Here is a 22740-nt window from a genome sequence, read left to right as displayed (position 1 = left end):
CACGAACATGTCCAGACGAGGTGTCTCATGCCTGTAATTCTAGCATTTTGGGAAGCTGAGATGGAGGGATCATTTGAGCCCAAGAGTTTGAACCAGCCTGGGCAACTTAGTGAGACCTCATCTCTACGAAAAAAAAAAAAAAAAAAAAAAAAAAACCCAAAATTAGCCAGACATGGTGGTGCATGTCTGTAGTCCCAGCTATTCAAGAGGCTGAGGCAGGAGAATCACTTATTCTTAATTCTCTCTCCCTTTCTCCATCTGCTGGATCATGGACAGGATTCTGAGAATCTAGAGAATGTGGAGCCCAAGACAGAAGAAGCCTGTATTTCTGAATGACAGTGTGGCACTGAGCCCTCTTTCCGCAGATCAGCATTGGTCTGTGACATGAGTAAGAAGTAAACTGTTGTTGTGGCTAACTGCTTAGACTGTGGATGCTTTCGTTGCAATGGTTGGCCTACTCTGATTGATAAATGTGTGCCAGCTGCTTTGGCTTGAGCTTTATCGTAGTGGGGATCACAGTACAGTGAAGTCAATAGATCTTAGCAGAATATCAGTTGGATTGTCAGAGAAATCTCCTAGCATTATCCTTGTCTCTTTCACAACAGAGACTGGCAAATTCTCAGGTTCACTGATTAAACAATCCTGCTTTTTATACCCTTTCTTTACCTTCTAATAGATTGAGTGGCACAGGTAAAGGAGTGGTGAGATCCCTATGTACAGAAACAATGGGAAATTTGGGTCTGGCTAATCCTGCTATATAACGGGCAGTCAGTTGCTTCCCATGTGAGAACTTGGCATCTGCCTTTGCTCATTTTTTTCCCACACAATCAAAGGAGCTGTCCACAGCCTCAACAATGATTCTTCTTTATGAACACTCTCACTAACAGCATTATCTCCTTCTCCTAGGAGGAAATTATGTCCTTGAAGTGAACTGGGGATTCTCTCTCCTCAACAGAAATCATGGGCTTGCATTGTTCAGGTGGTCATAAATGGAGTTATTCTTCTCTACTTTTCTTTTAAAGGTCCAGTGCCAGTATTCACCCCAAGAGTGTATTACACCATGGCTGCGCTGAGTTCATTGTTGCACAAATGTGGCACAATCTCGCTTCATTTTCTTCCTTTGCACATGCTGGTTTCTTTTTGTCTTTTCTTTTCTTTTCTTTTTTTTTGACAGGGTCTTGATCTGTCGCCCAGGCTGGAGTGCAGTAAAGTGAACATGGCTCACTGCAGTCTCAACCTCTTCTGCCTCAGTCTCTCGAGTAGCTGGGACTACAGGCATGCACTATTATGTCTGGCTAATTTTTATTTATTATTATTATTATTATTTTTGAGATAGAGTCTTGCTCTGTTGCCCAGGCTGGAGTGCAGTGGTGCGATCTCGGCTCACTGCAAGCTCGGCCTCCCAGGTTCATGCCATTCTCCCGCTTCAGCCTCCCCAGTAGTTGGGACTACAGGCGCCCACCACCATGCCTGGCTAATTTTATTTTTGTATTTTTAGTAGAGACAGGGTTTCACTGTGTTAGCTAGGATGGTCTCGATCTCCTGACCTCGTGATCTGCCTGCCTCGGTCTCCCAAAGTGCTGGGATTACAGGCATAAGCCACCGCGCCGGGCCTGTTATTATGATTTTTTGTAGAGATGAGGTTTCACTAAGTTGCCCAGGCTGGTCTTGAACTCTTGGGCTCAAGCGATCTCTCCACCTCAGCCTCCCAAAGTGCTAGGATTACAGGCATAAGATACCTCATATGGACATGTACATGTTGTTTTCTTTGTTTGTATTGTTCTTTTCTTATCTTTTCCCCCTTGAAAATGTCTACTGGCTGTTAAATGTCTTTGGAAACTCTCAAGTAACATCGTGGCAACAGTTTCCCTAGCACTTTATTTATTTTTTATTTTCTTTATTTCTTTTGAGATGGAGTTTTGCTCTTGTTGCCCAGGTTGGAGTGCAATGGTGCGATCTCAGCTCACTGCAACCTCTGCCTCCCGGGTTCAAGTGATTCTCCTGCCTCAGCCTTCTGAGTAGCTGGGATTACAGGCATGCGCCACCACGCCTGGCCTATTTTTCTTTGTATTTTCAGTAGAGACTGAGTTTCTCCATGTTGGTCAGGCTGGTCTCGAACTCCCGACCTCAGGTGATCTGCCTGCCTCAGCCTCCCAAAGTGCTGGGATTACAGGCATGAGCCACCACGCCCAGCCTGTTTATATTTTTTAAAAAGTATTTTGGGTTATGCCTCCAGGAAGGTGACTACATGTAATCTTTTTGCAGCAATCTGAATCCCAGTACTTTCAGGCATATAGTGTATGTTCTATAAAAATTTGTGGAATGAATCATTGAAAGTGAGTAGGGAAAGACTTGAACGGATTTTGTCTTAAAGCAGTATCATCCACGTGGTCCCCAGCACATACTATCGAACAACTTCTTTTAGGACTCGATGGTAGCCATAGGTATCTCTTTATTTTGGGCATGAACATGCTCTTTTCCCATTTTGAGAAAGCGAAATTTAATGTCTATTTTATTTTATTTATTTATTTATTTTTTTTTTTTGAGACGGAGTCTCGCTCTGTCGCCCAGGCTGGAGTGCAGTGGCCGGATCTCAGCTCACTGCAAGCTCCGCCTCCCGGGTTCACGCCATTCTCCTGCCTCAGCCTCCCGAGTGGCTGGGACTACAGGCGCCCGCCACCTCGCCCGGCTAGTTTTTTGTATTTTTTTAGTAGAGACGGGGTTTCACCGTGTCAGCCAGGATGGTCTCGATCTCCTGACCTCGTGATCCGCCCGTCTCGGCCTCCCAAAGTGCTGGGATTACAGGCTTGAGCCACCGCGCCCGGCCTTTAATGTCTATTTTAAAATATGGGTACTATCTTATCCTTGTTGAGTTAAAACTCTTTCTGATTGTCCTAGCCGTTTCTTTAGTTTCCTCATGGCCAACTTCATTTCCTGATTCCTCAGCGTGTAGATTACAGGATTGAGCAAAGGGGAGATGACAGTGAAGGTGACAGAGATGGCGGTGTCTGTGGGGAGGGCAGTGAAGGGCCGGGCATAGACATAGATGCAGGGCACGAAATGCAGGGTCACCACAGTGATGTGGGAGGTGCAGGTGGAGATGGCTTTCCTCCTGCCTTCCCCAGTGTGAGACCTCAGCATCATCAAGATGACCGTGTAAGATACGAGGAGAAAGAAGAATATAAACCAACTGACTAACCCATTGTTTGAAATCATCAGGAGCTCCAGAGTGAAGGTGTCAGTGCAGGCAAGTTTGAGGACCTGGGGAACATCGCAGTAGAAAGTGTCAAGAACATTGGGTCCACAGAAAGGGAGTGGGAGCAATAGAGAAATCTGTGCTATGGAGTGGACAAAGCCCCCCACCCAGGAAGCCACGATGAGGGCTGTGCATCGTCCCCTACTCATGATGGTCATATAGTGCAGGGGCTTGGAGATGGCTATGTAGCGGTCAAACGCCATCACGGAGAGAGAAAAAACGTCTGCTCCCCCAAGAAGGTGGAAGAACATCTGAGTGACACAGCCACTGAACGAGATGGTTTTTCTCTCTGATAGAAGATCAATCAGGACCTTAGGAGCTGTGATGGAGGAAAAGCAGATGTCAAGAACAGACAGGTTGCGGAGCAGGAAGTACATGGGCGTGTGAAGGTGAGATTCACAGGTAACTGTAACCATGATGAGGAGGTTTCCCATCAGAGTTGTCATGTACACCAACAACAGCAAGATAAATAAGATCCAGCTGAGTTCTCGGGACTGAGTAATTCCCAGAAAGATAAATTCTTTCACTCTGGTGTCATTTCCCTGATCCATTGAATCACAGATCCTTTATCAGGTTCATCTCTGGAAGAAATAATAGTGCAGTTAAATTATATTAACATGTCCTAAAATCTAGTGTGGTCTTTTAAGTTTTGGCTTAGAATTAGGAGGAAGTTCTTTTCTCTGTGCACTCGCTGTGTCTGCAAGTCACTATGCCACCACTGGATGAAAGATTACCCAAGTTTTTGATTCAGTCATCCAAGGAGACAAGGTTCTCTCATGGCTGCTGCTGAAACAGAGGTTGCAAGTCTGTGAATCTATTCAATTGTACTTTCACTATAAAATCTGACACCTAAAGTAATAAATAATAGGAAGAAATCTGAATATATTAAGAATTTCTGTTCATAAAGGCATCATTATAAGGGTAACCTGCAAATGGAGCAGGATATTTACAATACGTTTATCTGAGAAATGACTCATGTTCAGAATATACAAAGAGCCTCTACAAATCAGTAAAAAAGCTGGATGACCCAACCTCAAAATGGCAAAAGGTTGAAACCAATACTTCACAAAAGGGATATCCAAATGCCAGTTTAACTTCATTAGTTAGAGCAATAAGCCACAATATACACACCAAAATGGCTAAATTGAAAAAGATAAAAACTGAAAAGATGAAAAAGTGGTGGTGAAGATGTGGAACAATTGGAGCTCTAATACGCTGCTAGTGGGTGTGTAAAATTGGTATAACCACTTTGCTATTTGAATATCTCTGCTAAGACTGTATATAGATATAGTTTTATATATGCATAGGAGGATATCTATATATCTACATGTATGATGATATATCTCTTTTAAAGGATCTATCTGTATGTCATTACCTATATATCTGCTAAGTACATATTTCTGCTTCTAGGAAATATGTACATATGTTCATCAAAAGACATGTCTTAGAATATTCATAGCAGCACTGTTATTTTTTATTTTTATTTTTTGAGACTCTGTCACCCAAGCTGGAGTGCAGTGGTGAGCTTATAGCTCACTGTAGCCTCTAACTCCTGGACTCAAGCGATCCTCCCACCTCAGCCTCCCTAGTTGCTGGGACTTACAGGTGCCTGTCACTACACCTGAATAATTTTTTTCTTTTTTTCTTTTTCTTTTTTTTAAGCTGGAATAATTTTTAACTTTTTTTTTATAGAGTTGGGGTTCTCCCTATGTTACCCAGGCTGGTCTCAAACTCCTGGCCTCAGGTGATCTTCCTACTTTGTCCTCTTAAGGTGCTGAGATTACAAGCATGAGCCACCACACCTGACCAGTAGCACTGATTATAATTTCTTCAAACTGGAAAATGACTCAGAAACCCATCAACAGTAGAAAAGATAAACAAATTGTGTTACATTCACACAATACTATACAGCAATGAGAATGATTTGCACTATACATAATAATGTAAGTGAATCCCAGAAACATAATGTCATTCTAAATAATCCAGCGACCAAAGAGTATGCACTCTTCCATTTTATTCATATGTACAAAACTGAAGGGAGCCTAAGGGAGGCTTCTGGGCGCTGGTAATATTCTGTTTCTTGATCTGGGTGCTGGTTTACACCAGTAGTCATATTCCGCTGGTGTAAAAACATTCATTGAGTTGGCGGGGCGTGGTGACTCATGTAATCCAGCACTTTGGGAGGCCGAGGCGGGTGGAGGCCTGGCCAACATGGTAAAACCCCGTCTCTACTAAAAATACAAAAATTAGCTGGGCGTGGTGGCACATGCCTGTAGTTCTAGCTACTTGGGAGGTTGAGGCAGGAGAATCACTTGAACACAGGAGGTGGAGGTTGCAGTGAGCTGAGATCATGCCACTGCACTCCAGCCTGGTGACAGAGCGAGACTCTGTCTCAAAAAAAAAAAAAAAAAAAGAAATTCATTGAGCTGTATATGTATGTGCATTTTTCTGTATGTTAGCATATTATACTTCAGTATAAAGTTTTAAATAACAAACATATAACATTTATCATTTATAACACTTTAATCTCATGGTTAAAGAATGAATTACATTTAAAGCAAAATTTAATGGACAACTCACTTTTATAACAGTTATTTTTATAGTTACATGGTTATAGTCTTCACCAGCTATCATCTGAGAGTAACCTTTTTGTTGTGTTGTTTTTTGAGACAGGATTTCACTTCCATTGCTTAGGCTGGAGTGCAGTGGTGCAATCGTGGCTCGGTGCAATCGTGGCTCACTGCAACCTCCGCTTCCTGGGCTCAATTGATCCTCCCACCTCAGCCTCCCCAGTAGCTGGGACTACAGGCTGTGCCACCATGCCTGGCTAATTTTTTTGTATTTTTATAAAAAGACTGGGTTTCACCATGTTGCTCAGGCTGGTCTCAAACTCCTGGGCTCAAGTGATCCACCTGTCTGGACCTCCCAAAGTGCTGAGATTACAGGCAGGGGCCACTGTGACCATCCCAAGAGTTACCATTTTATTTTTTACTCACATATGGATTTTAGGTGTTCTTAAACTTTTGTGTTATGTAGGTGACCCTGGTGTCCACATGTAGTTCTTTCTCTGATTCTGGCTTTAATTTCTCTATTTTTTTTTTTTTTCCATTTTACTCTTCTAAACTTAGGGAAAAAAAGTCCTTAAAAGACTATGCTTCCCTAAGCAGCACTCTTTCTTTCACTCACGTGGCAAAACAACAGCTGTCTTTCCCATTCCCTTGGTATTTATTCAGATTCTCTCAATCACCCCCGAAGGTGTTTATGTCAACAACCTGGGGTGGCAAGAATAAGGGTTCAGAATAATCACCACAGATTTCAAGTCTCCAGAATCCTTGAAGGAAGAACTCCCTACACTGTACTTACCAGGGCTGGAAAGTGAAGCAATCATCTAAGAAGGCACCTTTGGTTAATCTGGAATGTAGACACGTATTTTAGTAAATGACAGCAGCCCACTCTAGGAACTTTCTTTTGGATATTGCAATGATCAGTCGATGGTTTTCAAATCTTCTGCTCAGGAAACCGCTGTGACAAGCCTAAGAGTGTCCTGTATCACCTGTCCTCTCCTTCCCTCCCCTATGTCTTTCTCCTGTTCTTTACTTTTTTCTATATTCTTTCTTATTTCCTTCCTCTATGTATGATTTCCATAACACAAAGGTGGTCTTTTTGAGGGAAAGGTGACTCAAATTAGATTCTGTCCTTAAGAAGTTTACAGTTAAGATAGAAAGAGTGGGCTGAGCGCAGTGGCTCATGCCTGTAATTCTGGCACTTTGGGAGGCCAAGGCAGGAGGATCACCTGAGGTCAGGAGTTCGAGACCAACCTGGCCAACATGGTGAAACCCCGTCTCTACTAAAAATACAAAAATTAGCTGGGCTTGATGGCGTGTGCCTGTAATCCCAGCTACTCTGGAGGCTGAGGCAGTAGAATCACCTGAATCTGGGAGGCAGAGGTTGGAGTGAGCTGAGATCATGCCACTGCACTTCAGCCTGGGCAGCAGAGCAAGACTCCATCTCAAACAAAACAAAACAAAACAAAAATATAAATTAAATTAATTTTTGTGTGCAGTTGTAAATATAGATATTTATATTATAAACCTATACTGGAAGAATATACACCGTAATCCTCAATAAGAAATCCAGTCATCCAACCATCAAACCCCAGGACTTCCATGCAATTTTCAAGGTCTCAGCATTGTAGAAATGTGGGCAGAACGATGGAGCTCTGCTTTGCTAATTTTTTGTTTGCTTTTAGAGAACACTTATGGGGTGATTCTCATGTGTTATACCAACTGCTTCATTTTATTTTATTTTATTTTATTATTTTTGAGATGGAGTCTTGCTCTTGTTGCCCAGGCTCCAGTGCAGTGGCATGATCTCAGCTCACTGCAACCTCCGTGTCCCGGGTTCAAGCATTTCTCCTGCCTCAGCCTCCCAAGTAGCTGGGATTATAGACGCCTGCCACCACGCTCGGCTAATTTTTGTATTTTTAGTAGGGATGGGGTTTCACTATGTTGGCCAGGCTGGTCTCGAACTCCTAACCTCAGTTGATCCGCCCTCCTCGGCCTCCTAAAGTGCTGGGGTTACAGGAGTGAGCCACCGTGCCCGGCCTCCAACTGCTTCATTGTATCTGTTTCAGAATATGTAATATTCAGGTGAAATAGATATTATTATCCTGATTTTATAGATGAGGAAACTGAGGCACAGAAAGATTAAGTAACTTGCTTAAGGTCTCACAACTAGTAGAACTTTGTCTCAAACCAAGATTTGTCTTATTTCAAAGACTGATGCTCTTACCTACTTCAACTACACTTCTTCCTGATGTTGATCAGTCCTTCCCAGAAGATGCTGCAAAAGAAAGAGTTCACAAAAAGTTTTAGCAAATCAAGTGAAAGTAGTATGAGTATAAGGTGGAGCTGTTAGAAGCCAGGATATGGCAAGCGAGAGGTATGGCTGGGAGTGACTTAGCGTGAGGGTATGTCAGAGGTGACCTTGAAAAAAAAAAAGCAGAGTATGAAGAATCAGACTTTGCGGTATTTAGATACATTTTCACAAAGAACCTGCATCAACCACATAGTGTTCCAATGGCAAGGTACAGAAATGAGTTGTGAGCAACGTTATCTCAAACGTGAACTCCCCTTGAAAATAATAGACTGATAGGTTCTTATGGATTGTATGTGTGTGTGTGTGTGTGTGTGTGTGTGTGTGTTTGAGACAAGGTCTTGCTCTGTCACCCAGGCTAGAGTGCAGTGGCATGATCATGACTCACTGCAGCCATGAACTCCTGAGATCAAGCAATCCTTCTGCCTCATCCTCCCAAAATGCTGATATTACAGGTGTTAGCCACTATGTCCCCCTAGAGGGTGTCTTTTACAGAGGGGGAAGGATACTTTGAAAGTATAGAATTATGCACAATGCATTGAAACACATGCACAATAAAGAGTGGGTGGGGGCCGGGCGCGGTGGCTCACACCTGTAAACCCAGCACTTTAGGAGGCTGAGGCTGGCGGATCACTTGAGGTCATGAGTTCGAGACCAGCCTGGCCAACGTGGTGAAACCCTGTCTCTATTAAAATACAAAAATTAGCTGGGCATGGTGCTGCGTGCCTGTAATCCCAGCTACTTGGGAGGCTGAAGCAGGAGAATCACTTGAACCTGGGAGGCAGAGGTTGAAGTGAGCCGAGATCACACCATGGCACTCCAGCCTGGGCAACATCGAGACTCCGTATCAAAAAAAAAAAAAAAAAAAAGAGCGGATAGGGAAATGAATAAAAATACAGTTTCATGTGTTTTTGCAAGGTCACAATAAAGATACTGAGGATTTCTTAAAAATCACCTCAAAGGGGACCCTTCTTTGGAAACAAGCTTATCAAGTATCTTGGACAAAGTCTGCAAACTGAGGGATCCCCCCCATACCCCAGCATCCCACTGAGCAAATTCCTCCTCATTCTCTATATTAAGTTGACTTTCTAGGATGCCCCACATGTCATGGTTTTCTCTTTTCCAATTTTGAAAATCCTTTACTCTTGATTGAATCCCTGAAACTTTTATTAGAAGCATTCATATTCAGTGGCACATTAAGGCACAGATAATCCAGTCATGAAAACATCTTACTCAAAGCCTCCAAAATTTCATTCCCAGTCAAGAGGCAAAATTGCATCTACTAAACTCAGGAATTACTGCCTTTAAAAGCTGTTTTTCCGATTCAGTCATCCTCCTGAGAGCTGGTGATGTCAGCACCTTCTCAAATACCTTTAATGAACTTTGAACCTCAATATCCCAACAAGTAAAATACAACCACATTTCCTGAAGCCAACTGACCATCTTCCTATATTTTGCAAGCCATACTTTCCCTCTTTCTAATAGTGAAAAATGACCTCTTTTCTTTGCTTATTAAGAGTCTTGGCTTCTATAGGAACATTCTACACATTTGCAGCATTTCTCAAAATTCAGCATGAACAGCTTTTCAGTTTCAGAAGTTCATAGGCACTAATACTAACTGCTGGTTTATTCTTCAAGTGGGAAATTGATCCTCTTATGATGCTCCAGCTGCCTTTTAGAAGAAATAGGTACTGGGGAAATTCTCTGTTTAATGTAAAGCCTACCTCAAGGTGAGTGATTTCGTTATCTTCTTTCCACAGATGGGAAAAGGCAACCTCAGGTAATTACAGTATTCTGACTCTTTTCTGCCTTATTACATTTTGGCCACCTGTATTAGTCTCTCAGCGACAAGCCCAAGATAGGAATTAGCAAAGGGAATATTGTTAGGCAGGAATGTGGAAGCTCAGTGGCCAACACAATACACTACAATACAACTCAGGAGTTCCTGTGGGAGTCATTAAAGTGTCACCAAGTGCTCTCTCTCTTTTGTTCTCTCTCCCTCTTTCTCATTTTTTCTCTGTTCCCTCTCATACATACATGCAGACGCCCCCGTGCACTCAGGACATACCCTTTCCTCTAGAGGAAACACATGAGACGGTGCATTTTCCCATTTGGCCCAGGAAGAAAGTGTTTTGTTAAACCACACCAGTGACTGTGCAGTCTTCCTCTTGACCAAAGTCACTTTGCCTGCAATCAGCTAGGAAATGAAACTTAAATAAATAAAAGAGTAGCCATGAAAAATTCAAAACTCTGTGGCTACTGTCAGAGCAGCTCTCAGAGACTGTGTAGATTTATGTAAGCATTTTCTATTTAATTAATTAATTAATTTAATTTTTGAGATGCAGTTTTGCTCTTGTTGCCCAGGCTGGAGTTCAATGGTGTGATCTTGGCTCACTGCAACCTCTGCCTCCCAGGTTCAAGTGATTCTCCTGCCTCAGCCTCCCAAGTGGCTGGGATTACAGACACCTGCCACCACACCCGGCCAGCTTTGTATTTTTAGTAGAAATGGGGCTTCACCATGTTGGTCAGGCTGTTCCTGACCTCAGGTGATGCAACGGCCTTTGCCTCCCAAAGTGCTGGGATTACGAGCTTGAGCCATAGCGCCCGGCCATATTTTCTGTTTAAAGCAACATGTACGTTGTCCCAGGACAGTTTTTTTTTTTTATACAGTGTCTCACTCTGTTTTCCAGGCTGGAGTTGTACTGTGGCATGATCCCAACTCACTGCAATCTCTGCCTCCTGGGTTCAAGTGATCCTCCTGTCTCAGCCTCCCAAGTAGCTGGGATTACAGGCACGAGCCACTATGCCCAGTTAATTTTTGTATTTTTAGTAGAGATGCGATTTCACCATGTTGGCCAGGCTGGTCTTGAACTCTTGGCCTCAAATGATCCTCCTGCTTTGGCCTCCCAAAGGGCTGAGATTACAGGCATGAGCCACTGTGCCCTGTCAGCCCCTACAGTTATTTCAACCTACATCTCTGAAATGTATAGCTCACTTCACATCTAGGGACAGCTCTTGATATTCATCAACTCAGTTACTTCATAATTATTTTACGTTATTTTTTCACGCTTACTCAGAGATATTCATTATGAAAACATTTGATTTGGGGAGCGCATATACAAAAGAGCAGTTTGAAAACCACGTGTGTCTCCAGAGTCAGTTGACTTTTCTACAGTTCTTAGCAGCAGAGCTTAAAAAATAGTGAAAGCATGAAAGCATACAACAATCATTTCACAATGTATATGTATAATAAAACATCACATTGTACTGTGCACTGTCAATATATATAATTTTTATTTATCTATGACAGCTGCTTGGGATGCTGAGGCAGGAGAATTGCTTGAACCCAGGAGGCAGAGGTTGCAGTGAGCCAAGATCACACCACTGCACTCCAGTCTAGGTGACAGAGCAAGACTCCATCTCAAAAACAAAACAAAACAAAATAAAAAAGTAAAAACTAGGCCGAGTGCGGTGGCTCACGCCTGTAATCCTAACACTTTGGGAGGCTGAGGTGGGCAGATCACCTAAGGTCAGGAGTTTGAGGCTAGCCTGGCCAACATGGTGAAACCTCATCTCTATTAAAAATACAAAAATTAGCCGAGTGTGGTGGTGGGCGTCCGTAATCCCAGCTACCTAGGAGGCTGAGACAGGAGAATTGTTGGAACCCAGGACATGAAGCCTGCAGTGAGCTGGGATCACACCACTGTCTCCAGCTTAGGTGACAGAGCGAGACTCCATCTCAAAAAACGAACAACAAAACAAACAAACAAAAACTAGTAAAAACTAGTTTAAATGGGAAAAATGCTACACAACTTGTGATTTTATGTCACTGTAGATACTTGTTTGTGTGATCAGATGCAATTGCTTTTTCTGTCCTGACTTATTGAATCAGGTTATGTTGCATGTTTAGACACGGTCATGAGGAAGTCAACTCTTGGCAATGATATGCCAAGAGTTCCTGGGTTCTTGATCTCTTGGGATTCTGCTTCTGAGTCAGGCCCTACAGATCTGTGGTGTCATCTGATTCTGATATAGAGATAAAAAATTGATCTGGGTGAGTCACAAGAGTTAGGAAGAAAAGAAAAGGGCAAAGGACAGATTGGCATGAAATGGGCTATTAAGTGGCTTGTAGTGTGTATTTTTTCATAGGCGATTTCATAAAGAAAAGCCTAGGGACTCTTGAGACCAAACCTACTTGGGCAAACGTAGCAGGACCCTATGAATAGTAATTTGGCAAGTGTGACTTTTTATTAGAATCTGTTTGCTTGCAGAAGTAAGTTAATATTGTAAGAAGTTAGATTTTGTCGATCAGGTGACAGGAAGTGGCAAACATTTGAGCCAGTTAGTTCATGAATGCTTATAGGGCCAGGCAGGATCCAATGAGAGACTTAAGTAAAGTTTGTCTTCAACATTCACTATCCTTCAACATTCGTTATCCTTTGGCTAATTTACTCTCCTTGGGCTCTCTGTTCCATCCCATGGGGCCTGTCCTCTTGGCTACTCTGAAAGCCAGGGTTTATTTTTGACCCATTATTTTCTTTTGATATTAAATTCTCCTGTACTGTTTCTCTCATTAGCTTAAGGGTGAATTTTTTTTCTTCTTCTTTTTTTCTTGAGACAGAGTCTCACACTGTTGCCCAGGGTGGAGTGCAGTGGCACAATCTTGGCTCACTGCAACCTCCGCCTCCCAGGTTCAAATGATTCTCCCGCTTCAGCCTCCTGAGTAGCTGGGATTACAGGTGCCTACCACCACGCCTGGCTATTTTTTGTGTGTGTGTTTTTAGTAGAGATAGGATTTCACCATGTTGGGCAGGCTGGTCTTGAACTCCCGACCTCAGGTGATCCACCTGCCTCGGTCTCCCAAAGTGCTGGGATTATTGGCATGAGCCACTGCACCCGCCCAGGGTGACTCTTTAAGCCTCATAAATAACAAGCAAACCTACTGTCATGTTTTAATAATAGCTAGACATTTTAACATGATAGATGTTTTGAGCTCAATATACATTTTCATGTTTTCTACTCAACCAGTTTTATCTAAAAATGAGGAGTATGGGTCATATGGGGGAAGGGTGTGACAGGCCAATGGGAAACAGAAGGTGTGTTAGGCAAACCAATAAAGGTGATATTAATAATAACATTTATCTTTCATTGCACATTTATTCTCTGCCAGGTTTCATATGTTTCATGTATACCATCTCATTTTGTCCTTTACACAACCTCATGAGGTGGATATTATAATGGGAATCTTTGTGTAGGTGAACTATGACCTTTGGAGAGAGAGATGAAATAACTTGCTCAGGATCACACAGCTGGTGAATGGCAGAAATAGGATTCATACCTGGGTCTGTATGATTCTGAAACTAGAACTTTCATCCACCATGCTTTACTGCTGTCTCTCACTAGCCTATACCTATACTGCCTCTTCACGAACACTAGAAGTTTGAAAAAATAGACCGGGTAGAGTTTTCCCTTCTCTAACTCTCCCATCCTGTCTCTTTCCAGTGAAAAGAAATGTGAATTCTCAATGGCAAGGCCAAGTCAAAACTGACCCTTGTAAGGCTACAACTGGAAAATCAGTCCTTTGATGGTAGAGCTAGATTGCTTCATGTGTGTGGTTCCTGAAGTCTTGCCTTTATCCAAACTCATCAGGAGAATGTCTGGCATGTCTAGTTCTGCATTAAGATACATACCTTTAGGCCATGATAAGAAATCTTCCCAAGCCTCATCAATCTTGATAGGAATCCAGGAGGATAACCGTTATGAACCTATGAAGTTCTCAGTAGCTCATGAGCCCACTTTAATTTAACTCAGGAGAGGCCAATTTCTCAAACTCCAGTGGGCCATACATACCCACGTATATGTACACCAGAGGCGTTGATCATGAGATCCTTCTGGAACAGGATTATAGTTTGGTATAGACAAGTCTAACAATGTAATACATTACATTCATGTGGTGGAAGAACAATGGGTTGGGCATCTGAAGATGTCTCTGTAATTAACTTAATATAAGACCTTGAATACATCACTTTATCTCTCTGGGCTTTTATTTCCTTATCTTCTGAAAAAAATGTTGGACTTAATCATCTTATCTGCCCGCCATATAGCTGTCTTGATTGACATACGGTTACTTGGTCTTTGGAAAAATAACAGTCAGTTCACTCCTATAACACTAGTTACTTCATGCTGCACAGAAGCTTGGGTTATCAGTTATCTGCTAACTTAAATAGGAAGACAAATTGTTCGTAGTCAGTATAGTTGGTTTACTGACAGTGTGTCTGTGTATGTAAATGTGAATTCATGGGAAAAATAATATAAGGTGTCCTTGATGATGAAGAGCTGAATTTATTGTCTTTTCTTTTCTTTTCTTTTTTCAAGATGGAGTCTTGCTGTGTTGCCAGGCTGGAATGCAGTGGCGTGATCTCGGCTCACTGCAACCTCTGCCGCCCAGGTTCAAGTAATTCTCCTGCCTCAGCCTCCCGAGTAGCTGGGACTACAGGCGCACACCACCATGTCCAGCTAATTTTTGTATTTTTAGTAGAGATGGGGTTTCACCATGTTGGCCAGGATGGTCTCGATCTCTTGACCTCACGATCTGCCTGCCTTGGCCTCCCAAAGTGTTGGGATTATAGGCGTGAGCCACTGCACCTGGCCTGGATTTGTTTTCTATTCCCTTTCAGAAGGCACGAGTCTTCTCTTCAGTCTTTTCATGGCTGACATCATTTCCTGGTTCCTCAGAGTGTAGATCAAAGGATTCAGCAGAGGGGAGATGACAGTGAAGGTGATAGAGACGGCCTTATCTGTGGGGAGGACAGTGAAGGGCCGGGCATAGACATAGATGCAGGGCACGAAATGGAGGGTCACCACAGTGATGTGGGAGGTGCAAGTGGAGATGGCTTTCCTCCTGCCCTTTCCTGCCTGAGACCTCAGCATCATTAGGATGACGGTGTAGGACACAAGTAGGAAGGTAAACCACAAGGTAGTGACCAGGCCATTGTTGGAAATCATCAGGAGCTCAAGAACAAAAGTGTCAGTGCAAGCGAGTTTGAGGACCTGGGGGACATCACAGTAGAAAGTGTCAAGAACATTGGGTCCACAGAAAGGGAGGGGCAGCAACAGGGAGATCTGCACGATGGAGTGGACAAAGCCCGCAACCCAGGAGGCAGAGATGAGGGCAGTGCATCGACCCCTACTCATGATGGTCACGTAGTGCAAGGGCTTGGAGATGGCCATGTAGCGGTCAAATGCCATCACAGAGAGAGAAAAAATGTCTGCCCCACCAAGGAGGTGGAAGAGAAATATCTGTGTCATGCAGCTTGTATAGGATATGGTCTTTTTCTTTGACAGAAGGTCCAGCAAGACTTTAGGAGCAGTTATGGAGGAGAAGCAGATGTCAAGGATGGCTAGATTGCAGAGCAGGAAGTACATGGGGGTGTGAAGGCGAGACTCACAAGTCACAGTGACCATGATGAGGAGGTTTCCCAGCAGAGTCGTCATGTACACAAGACATAAAAAAAGAAACAAGACCAAGCTCAGGTCTTGGGATTGAGTAAGTCCCAGAAATATAAATTCTTTTACTCTGGTGACATTTCCCAACTCCATTGAATCATGTTTTCTCTTTCCTGAATATCTTGGAAAAAATAATGTTATTTCAGAAAGTGTTTACTCTCTCTTAACAGATTCAAGTATTTGGCTTGAAAACTTGTGAGATATTACCACCACATGAAATACAATTTCAAGTTTATTGCCAATGCATGTAAAATGACATTTTATTACACAATCATGCATACACTTATGTAAATTACAATTTTAAAAAATGCATAAAATGTGTAAAATAATGTTCCAGTTATTCAAGATACTTAGAACATTATTCAAGATAAACAGAGGGGGATGTTAACTATTTAGAAAGAGACTTGTGGCATGGGAAATATAAAAATGGGATTAGTTTGTTGTGTGAGTAAGGCAGTGCTTACTTGGTGTGACTAGAACACCTTGAGTTTCACAGGGCTGAGGATTTTGTTGTTTTTTTCCGAGACTGGATGCTCCATTTAAATGGTTCTAAGAACCCCTGTCTGCAAAATGGCCCCCCACTGGATTGAATTGTACGGAAGCAGCACCCCTGTCTTCTTAAATCACAAACTTATTTTTGTGAAAAATTAGAAAATGTTTAAGCCATAAAATTCATCTCTATTGCTCTACTCTTCTTTAAGGGGACTTCTTTGTTTCTTTCTCTACTTTAATCTACTTTAGGTACTGAAACCCCTGGGTGGTAAATAGCTCCTTAGCTATGGAAATAAAAATATTACTCAGAGCTTCTCTTCTGTTGTTTCAATTTCTTTCTTAAAAAATAATTTTTGTTGAGCTATCATTGACATACCATAGACTGCACATATTTGAATTCACACTTTGATAATTTTTTTTTTTTTTTTTTAGACAGAGTCTTACTCTGTCTCCCAGGCTGGAGTGCAGTGGCGCGATCTCGGCTCACAGCAACCTCTGACTCCCGGGTTCAAGCGATTCTCCCGCCTCAGCCTCCCGAGTAGCTGGGATTAAAGGTGCACACCACCACACCTGGCTAATTTTTGTATTTTTAGTAAAGACGGGGTTTCACCATATCGGCCCGGCTGGTCTCGAACTCCTGACCTTGTGATCCACCCACCTTGGCCTCCCAAAGTGCTGGGATTACAGGCGTGAGCCACTGCACTCAGCTGATAAGTTTTGACATAGTATATACCTGTGACACCATCTCTATAGTTAAGAGAGTGAATATACCTATCACCCAGAAAATGTCCTTGTGCCCCTTTGTAACCTGTCCCATTTACCCTTCCTTGTTCAGGCAACCACTGATCTGCTTTCTGTCATTGTATATTAGTTTGTATTTTCTACAATATTCTATAAGTGAAATTCTATGTGTATTTTCTTCTTGTCTGCCTTCTTTCAACCATGAAATTCATCCATCGTTTTGTGTGTACTGCTATTTTGTTCCTTTCTATTGTATGAATATACCACAGTTTGCTTATCTGTTTACTTGTAGGTGAACATTTGGGTTATTTGTGGCTTTTGAATATTACCCATAAAGCTGCTATGAACATTCACGTTTGGGTCTTTGTGTGGACTTATGTTTTCAGTTCTCTTGGGTAACTAGCTAGGAGTGGAATGGCTGTAACTCTTAACATTCAATAGTAAGAGAACAAACAACCCAATTAAGCAACAAAGACAAATTATTTTAACAAAGTGAAGTCGCTAAAAGAAGTTAAAAAAACAGAAGAGAAAAAAGGACAAATTATTTGAACAGACACTTCAGCAAGAAGACACAGAGATAGCAAATAAGCACATGAAAAGGCTCAACATCATTTATCACTGAGAAAATATAAATTAAAACCACAGTGTAATTTAAAAATAGTATATAGTAGAGTCACTAGAATGAAAAAGATTGTTATATCAAGAGTGGACAAAGATGTAGAGGAATGGAACTCCAGTGGGAAGGTAAAAGGGTAAAATCACTTTTGAAAATAATTTGGCAGTTTTTTTTTTGTTTTTGTTTTTTTTGAGATGGAGTCTTGCTCTGTCGCCCAGGCTAGAGTGCAGTGGCACCATCTTGGCTCACTGCAACCTCTGCCTCCCGGGTTCAAGCGATTCTCCCACCTCAGCCTCCCGAGTAGCTGGGATTACAGGTGCCCACCACCATGCCCAGCTAATTTTTGTATTTTTAGTAAAGGCAGGGTTTCACCATGTTGGCCAGGCTGGTCTTGAACTCCTGACCTCAGGTCATCCACCCACCTTGACCTCCCAAAGTGCTGGGATTACAGGCGTGAGCCACCGCACCTGGCTGGCAGTTTTTTAAAAAGCTGTTACACATACACTTACCTTATAACTGTGTTGCTTTTGAATTCCTTTCTTCTTTCTTTTCTTTTTTTTTTTTTTTTTTTTTTTGGTATATCTTTGAAATGGGCCTTATTTTCTTTCTTCCTAGTTTACCTCCTTTTTCTTTCTATAATTAGAAACAAATGAAGGGCAAAAGTCCCTTTCTTCCCATTCTTTGGGTGTGTTCTCCAATTTAAATGAAGGTATTTCTTCTCACTTAGCTCACTTTGTCTTCAAGTTTTCTTTCCTCTCTATGCAATTTTGTCCAAAATCTATTTAATAGGTAAATCCAAAAGCAAGCTGCCAAGAAGTATTTTACCTTCGAGGTAGATGCCTGCTAGACTCTGGGACCACACAGCCTGTTCAAATCCCAACTGAGCACTTACTGGTTGTGCTAACACGAGCAAATTGCTTCATCCCTTGACCTCATTCTCTGTATCAGTAATTTGGAGACAATAGCATCTCCTTCATAAGACTTTTGTGAGGGTTAAATAAATTAATCTATGTAGAGCATCAGTACTTAGAGCATTGCCTAATCTGTAATAAGTATAATTATATGTATGCTACCTTAAAGAAAACTCCAGGTTAATAATTCCCACACACGGCTTCTTTAATAAATATATTTCCAATATATTTATGGACATTCTTTTGGAGGAGCTGCATGTTTCCCAAACGTGTATCCTCAACCACTTCATCAGAACATTTGCTGTTTCAAAGGAATTAGGAGGTATTTGCCTTCCAGTGACCCAGAGAGTGGTGACAGTGTATGACAGTAAAAAGAGCACTTGCTTGGTTTGGCTTCTTCTCTGACATCTTATTAGCAGACCAGAGAAACTGTTCAGTGCAAGGGCTCTGGGATCAAGGCTCGTCTGGGTTCAAGTCCTGGCTTTGCCACTGTGCAATTTGAGCAAGTGCATAACCTTATTGAGCCTCTACTTTTTCATCTGTGGAATGGGGATAATAATATTACTCACCTCACAGGGAAGTTATGAGGGTTGGAGAATTAGCATGTGTAAGCTTCTCAGCATACGGGCTGGTTATCTGTCATGATTAGTGCTACGCCGGGTAACTCTAACAGTGGAGCCTCATCAGTAAATGGAGTGCATTGAACTAAATGGTAGCTATCAATCCTGATTAGCTTAAAGAGAGAGGAAATGGTCGCTAGGAACACCAACTCAGTATAGTTACTAGAAATGTGAGGAAAACCAATTTAGTTATTAAACTCTGCAAAGGGACCCCCATGTAAACAGCACATTGTTTACACACACATGGGTGGAAGGTAAACCATATCCCAGACCCCAGGCCGGGCCTATTGGTCAAAAAGAAATAGGTCTCATGTTCATGAACTGCCTTTGGTAATTTAAAGACAACATCCCCCAGCTTCTGCTTCACCCTTCTGCTACTTTTAATCCATCCAATTATTTAGCAAATATTGATGGAGTATGGGAAGAATTCTAGGTTATTTGAGAGAAAGGAATAAAATCTAAATGCAGTGAGTGGGAAGCATTGAAATCTGATAGTTACATGGGAGTGATGGGGGCCATCTAAGGACAGATGAAAAGCTGAGTGTGAGAAGAGGATGATTTCCAAATAAGAGGCTCAGTGAAACTGTAAGGAGGAAGTGGCATTTATGTTTCGGACATATAGGAATGGGGAGAAAGGACCTTCTGGCCTTAGGAGACTATTTAAATGTATGAAAGTTGCTAATGAGTGGGAAGTTTGGCTGGAAAGAAAGGGTGCAAACATGACAGCATGGAAAGACAGAGAAAAGAAAATCATTGCTATTGTAAGCTCTCAGAAAACAATACCCCATAATGAAGGCCTCAGAAGTAGCCTCAGAAGTAAAAGTTTTTCTCTGACCTCCTCCTGCCTTCCTGTGTTGGGTGGCTGGTCCTTCATTCTTCCCCAAGGTTAGCTGTAGAAACTCCAATACCTCTTCCCTAAGGCGGGTCATGGAAACCAGAACCCTCTTTCTCCAAAGCCAGCCATAAAACCTAAACATATTACTCTAACTTCCCCATGACTCCAATTTTCTGTGTAAGAGTCGGCCATAAATAAATTCTCAGGTCTACTTTGTTTGATTGCAGGTCATAGGAACTCCATTCCAGAAGAGAGAGAGAGAGAGAGAGAGAGAGAGAGAGAGAGAGAGAGAGAGAGAGAGAGAGAGCACTTCCTCATACCCAGGAGGAAGGAATTGCTGCACAGAGAGGCCAAATACGATCTAAACAGACAGGCCTTGCTGGGTTTCCCCATTGTCCGTTAGCATGAGATCATACCATTTTTTTTTAATTTTTAATTTTTATTTTTATGGAGCGCTTCACTAATTTGCGTGCCATCCTGGTAAAGGGGCCTGCTAATCTCCTCTGTATTGTTCCAATTTTAGTATATGTGCTGCCAAAGCAAGCAACCATACCTTTTTTGTCCAATCGTATTTCTACATGGCTGTCCATACTTTGTTGAACCTAAACATAAAAATGAACCTTTTCCTTGTATCTTTGGGTCTTCATTCGGAAGGCTCCCATGTCATGTAAAACTATGATCAAATAAATTTGTATTCCTTTCCTCCTAATTGTCTGCCTTTTGTCAGCTGATTTTCAGTGAACTTTCAGGGGATGAAGGTGAAGTTTTCCCCTGTCATCTACACCATAAACTTCTTATTTTTGTGTTAGATCTAAAGAGGGGTAGACAGGTGTTTATTGTCTGAGTCTCTCAACTTTTGTGAGCGTTTGAAATATTTCATTTATTACTGCAGGTTGAAGTTCAGGCGAAGAATTACCTCTGTTGATTTCAGCCTGAGAAGATCTGTCTAGAGAAAACAAGACTGAGAAAAATGTCTTGTCCGTATCATTCAAGAGGTCGCAGAGAGCAAAAGCTGCCTTTTCCCCAATTCCAAACTGACCTCAACTCTGTCTCTCATTCCACAACGTACTCTTTGTTAGCATTTCTAACTTGTGCTGTCTGTTACTAAAGGAAGGTTCTCCCCGGAATGCAGCATCTTGTATACATATTACATTATTTTTAGTCATAGTGTATTTGTGAATCTTAATGATTACACCTAGATTTTAATTTTTCTTATTCTTATTTCTCACCCTATGCATAAACACCCAGACACCCCAGGCACACGCACACATGCAGACTTTTATTTTTTTACCTAAAATCTGCAACCTTCTTCCAAGAATTCCCACATCTTAAATAATGTTCACATGAACCTCAGGAATCATTCAACTTCAGAAAATTCTGCTCAACACCCCTCTGAAGGCCGGTTATTTCAATGGCATCTCTTCTATCTTAATGTGGAAAGGACTTAGGGAATAATATTGTCTTGGCTCTTTCACACTGATTCACAGGGTTCCCATGATATTTACCAGTTCCTTAATCCCAGAACTAGCGTGAGAATTATCTGAGGGATTACAGTTGGATGTAGTTGTGGAAAAATTCTGCTGACAGTGAGGTAGTTTCAGTGGGAGTAATTAAGAAGTCACTCAGACACATACACTTAGGAATACACATTTTGTCTAGAGCCTAAAATTTTCCAGAGGCAACTGAAAGAGTGAATTCCCTTTATCTTCTGGCTCCAAAAGGAAGAAAGGTTGTGTTGAAATATGTCAACTGTATTCCTGAGAAAGTCCAAAAAGTGCTGTTCTTGGTGATCAGAGGGCACCCTTCCATGAGTGCCCATGGTGCAGAGAAACTTGGAGCTGACGAGGGGACTGGACTCACTGCCTGGTCTTCCATTCTATTCTATATCCAAGTCTAACAACTTACACAAAGAGAACTGGAAAGGGAACCTTTAGTAACAAACAGCACAGGGGCATGCAAGTTTTGGGGAAGGCTCTTCCCTTCTCCAGATCTCAACACCTACTTTACTGACTGGGAATCCCCAGTTTGGGAAGAAGTTGAAGCAGGCACAGGACAGAGTAGCATGGTTGACTGTCTATACTAAGAAAAATAAAGTCAAATGAAACGAGACACCAAGATGGCCACACAGTGAGAAATGTGATTCTATTCAATAGCTAGCTTCATTGTTTGACCATCTTTAAGATCTACAGCTTTAAGCTTCTGAAAATGGAATATTGGCCATAATTGCTCCCATTGTTTCCCTTGTTTTTGATGACCTTGACAGTACTGAAGAGTCTTTGTCAAGTATTGTACAGAACAGGGGTCCCCAACCACCAGGCCATGAACTGTTACCAGCTCTTGGCCTGTTAGAAACCAGGCCACACAGCAGGAGGTGAGTGGGGGGCAAGCAAGTGAGAGAAGCATCCTTTGTATTTACAGCCGCTCCTCATTGCTGGCATTACTGCCTGAGCTCCACCTCCTGTCAGATCAGTGGGGACATTAGATTCTTACAGGAGTGAGAACACTACTATGAACTCTGCATGCGAGGGATCTAGGTTGCATGCTCTTTATGACTCTAATGCCTGATGATCTGTCACTGTCTCCCATCACCCCAGATGGGACCATCTAGTTGCAGGAAAACAAGCCCTGGGCTACCAGTGATTCTACATTATGGTGAGTTGTATAATTATTTCATTATATATTACATGTAATAGTAATGAAGTGCACGATATATGTAATGCACATGAAACATCCCAAAACCATCACCACCACCTTCATTTGTGGAAAAATTATCCTCTGCGAAACCAGCCCATAATGCCAAAAAGGTTGGGGACTCTTGTTATACAACGTTCTTCAATTTGGCTGGTCCTGATGATTTTCTCATGGTTAGACAGGGGTTGCAGATATCT

The 22740-nt window shown here is 42.1% G+C and overlaps 2 protein-coding genes and 1 non-coding gene across 3 annotated transcripts; all 3 read right to left on the bottom strand.

The window, feature by feature from the left end:
* Nucleotides 1–2834: 2834 nt before the first annotated feature.
* Nucleotides 2835–4222, bottom strand: LOC101020146 (olfactory receptor 4D9). The gene has a single exon (XM_003909783.3). It carries the CDS (start codon nt 3805–3807, stop codon nt 2860–2862), a length of 948 nt encoding a protein of 315 aa, XP_003909832.2. The 5' UTR covers nt 3808–4222; the 3' UTR covers nt 2835–2859.
* Nucleotides 4223–14709: 10487 nt separating this feature from the next.
* Nucleotides 14710–16479, bottom strand: LOC101020503 (olfactory receptor 4D11). Its single transcript, XM_003909784.5, has one exon. It carries the CDS (start codon nt 15728–15730, stop codon nt 14795–14797), a length of 936 nt encoding a protein of 311 aa, XP_003909833.2. The 5' UTR covers nt 15731–16479; the 3' UTR covers nt 14710–14794.
* A 3814-nt stretch (nt 16480–20293) lies between these two features.
* On the bottom strand, nt 20294–20395 carry LOC116269845. Its single transcript, XR_004177664.1, has one exon. It is a non-coding gene; the product is annotated as a U6 spliceosomal RNA (small nuclear RNA).
* Between the last annotated feature and the right edge of the window lie 2345 nt (nt 20396–22740).

Source organism: Papio anubis, chromosome 12 (genome assembly GCF_008728515.1).
Source record: "Papio anubis isolate 15944 chromosome 12, Panubis1.0, whole genome shotgun sequence".
In the NCBI taxonomy this organism is placed as follows: domain Eukaryota; kingdom Metazoa; phylum Chordata; class Mammalia; order Primates; family Cercopithecidae; genus Papio; species Papio anubis.
This window is presented reverse-complemented; position numbering and strand designations above follow the sequence as displayed.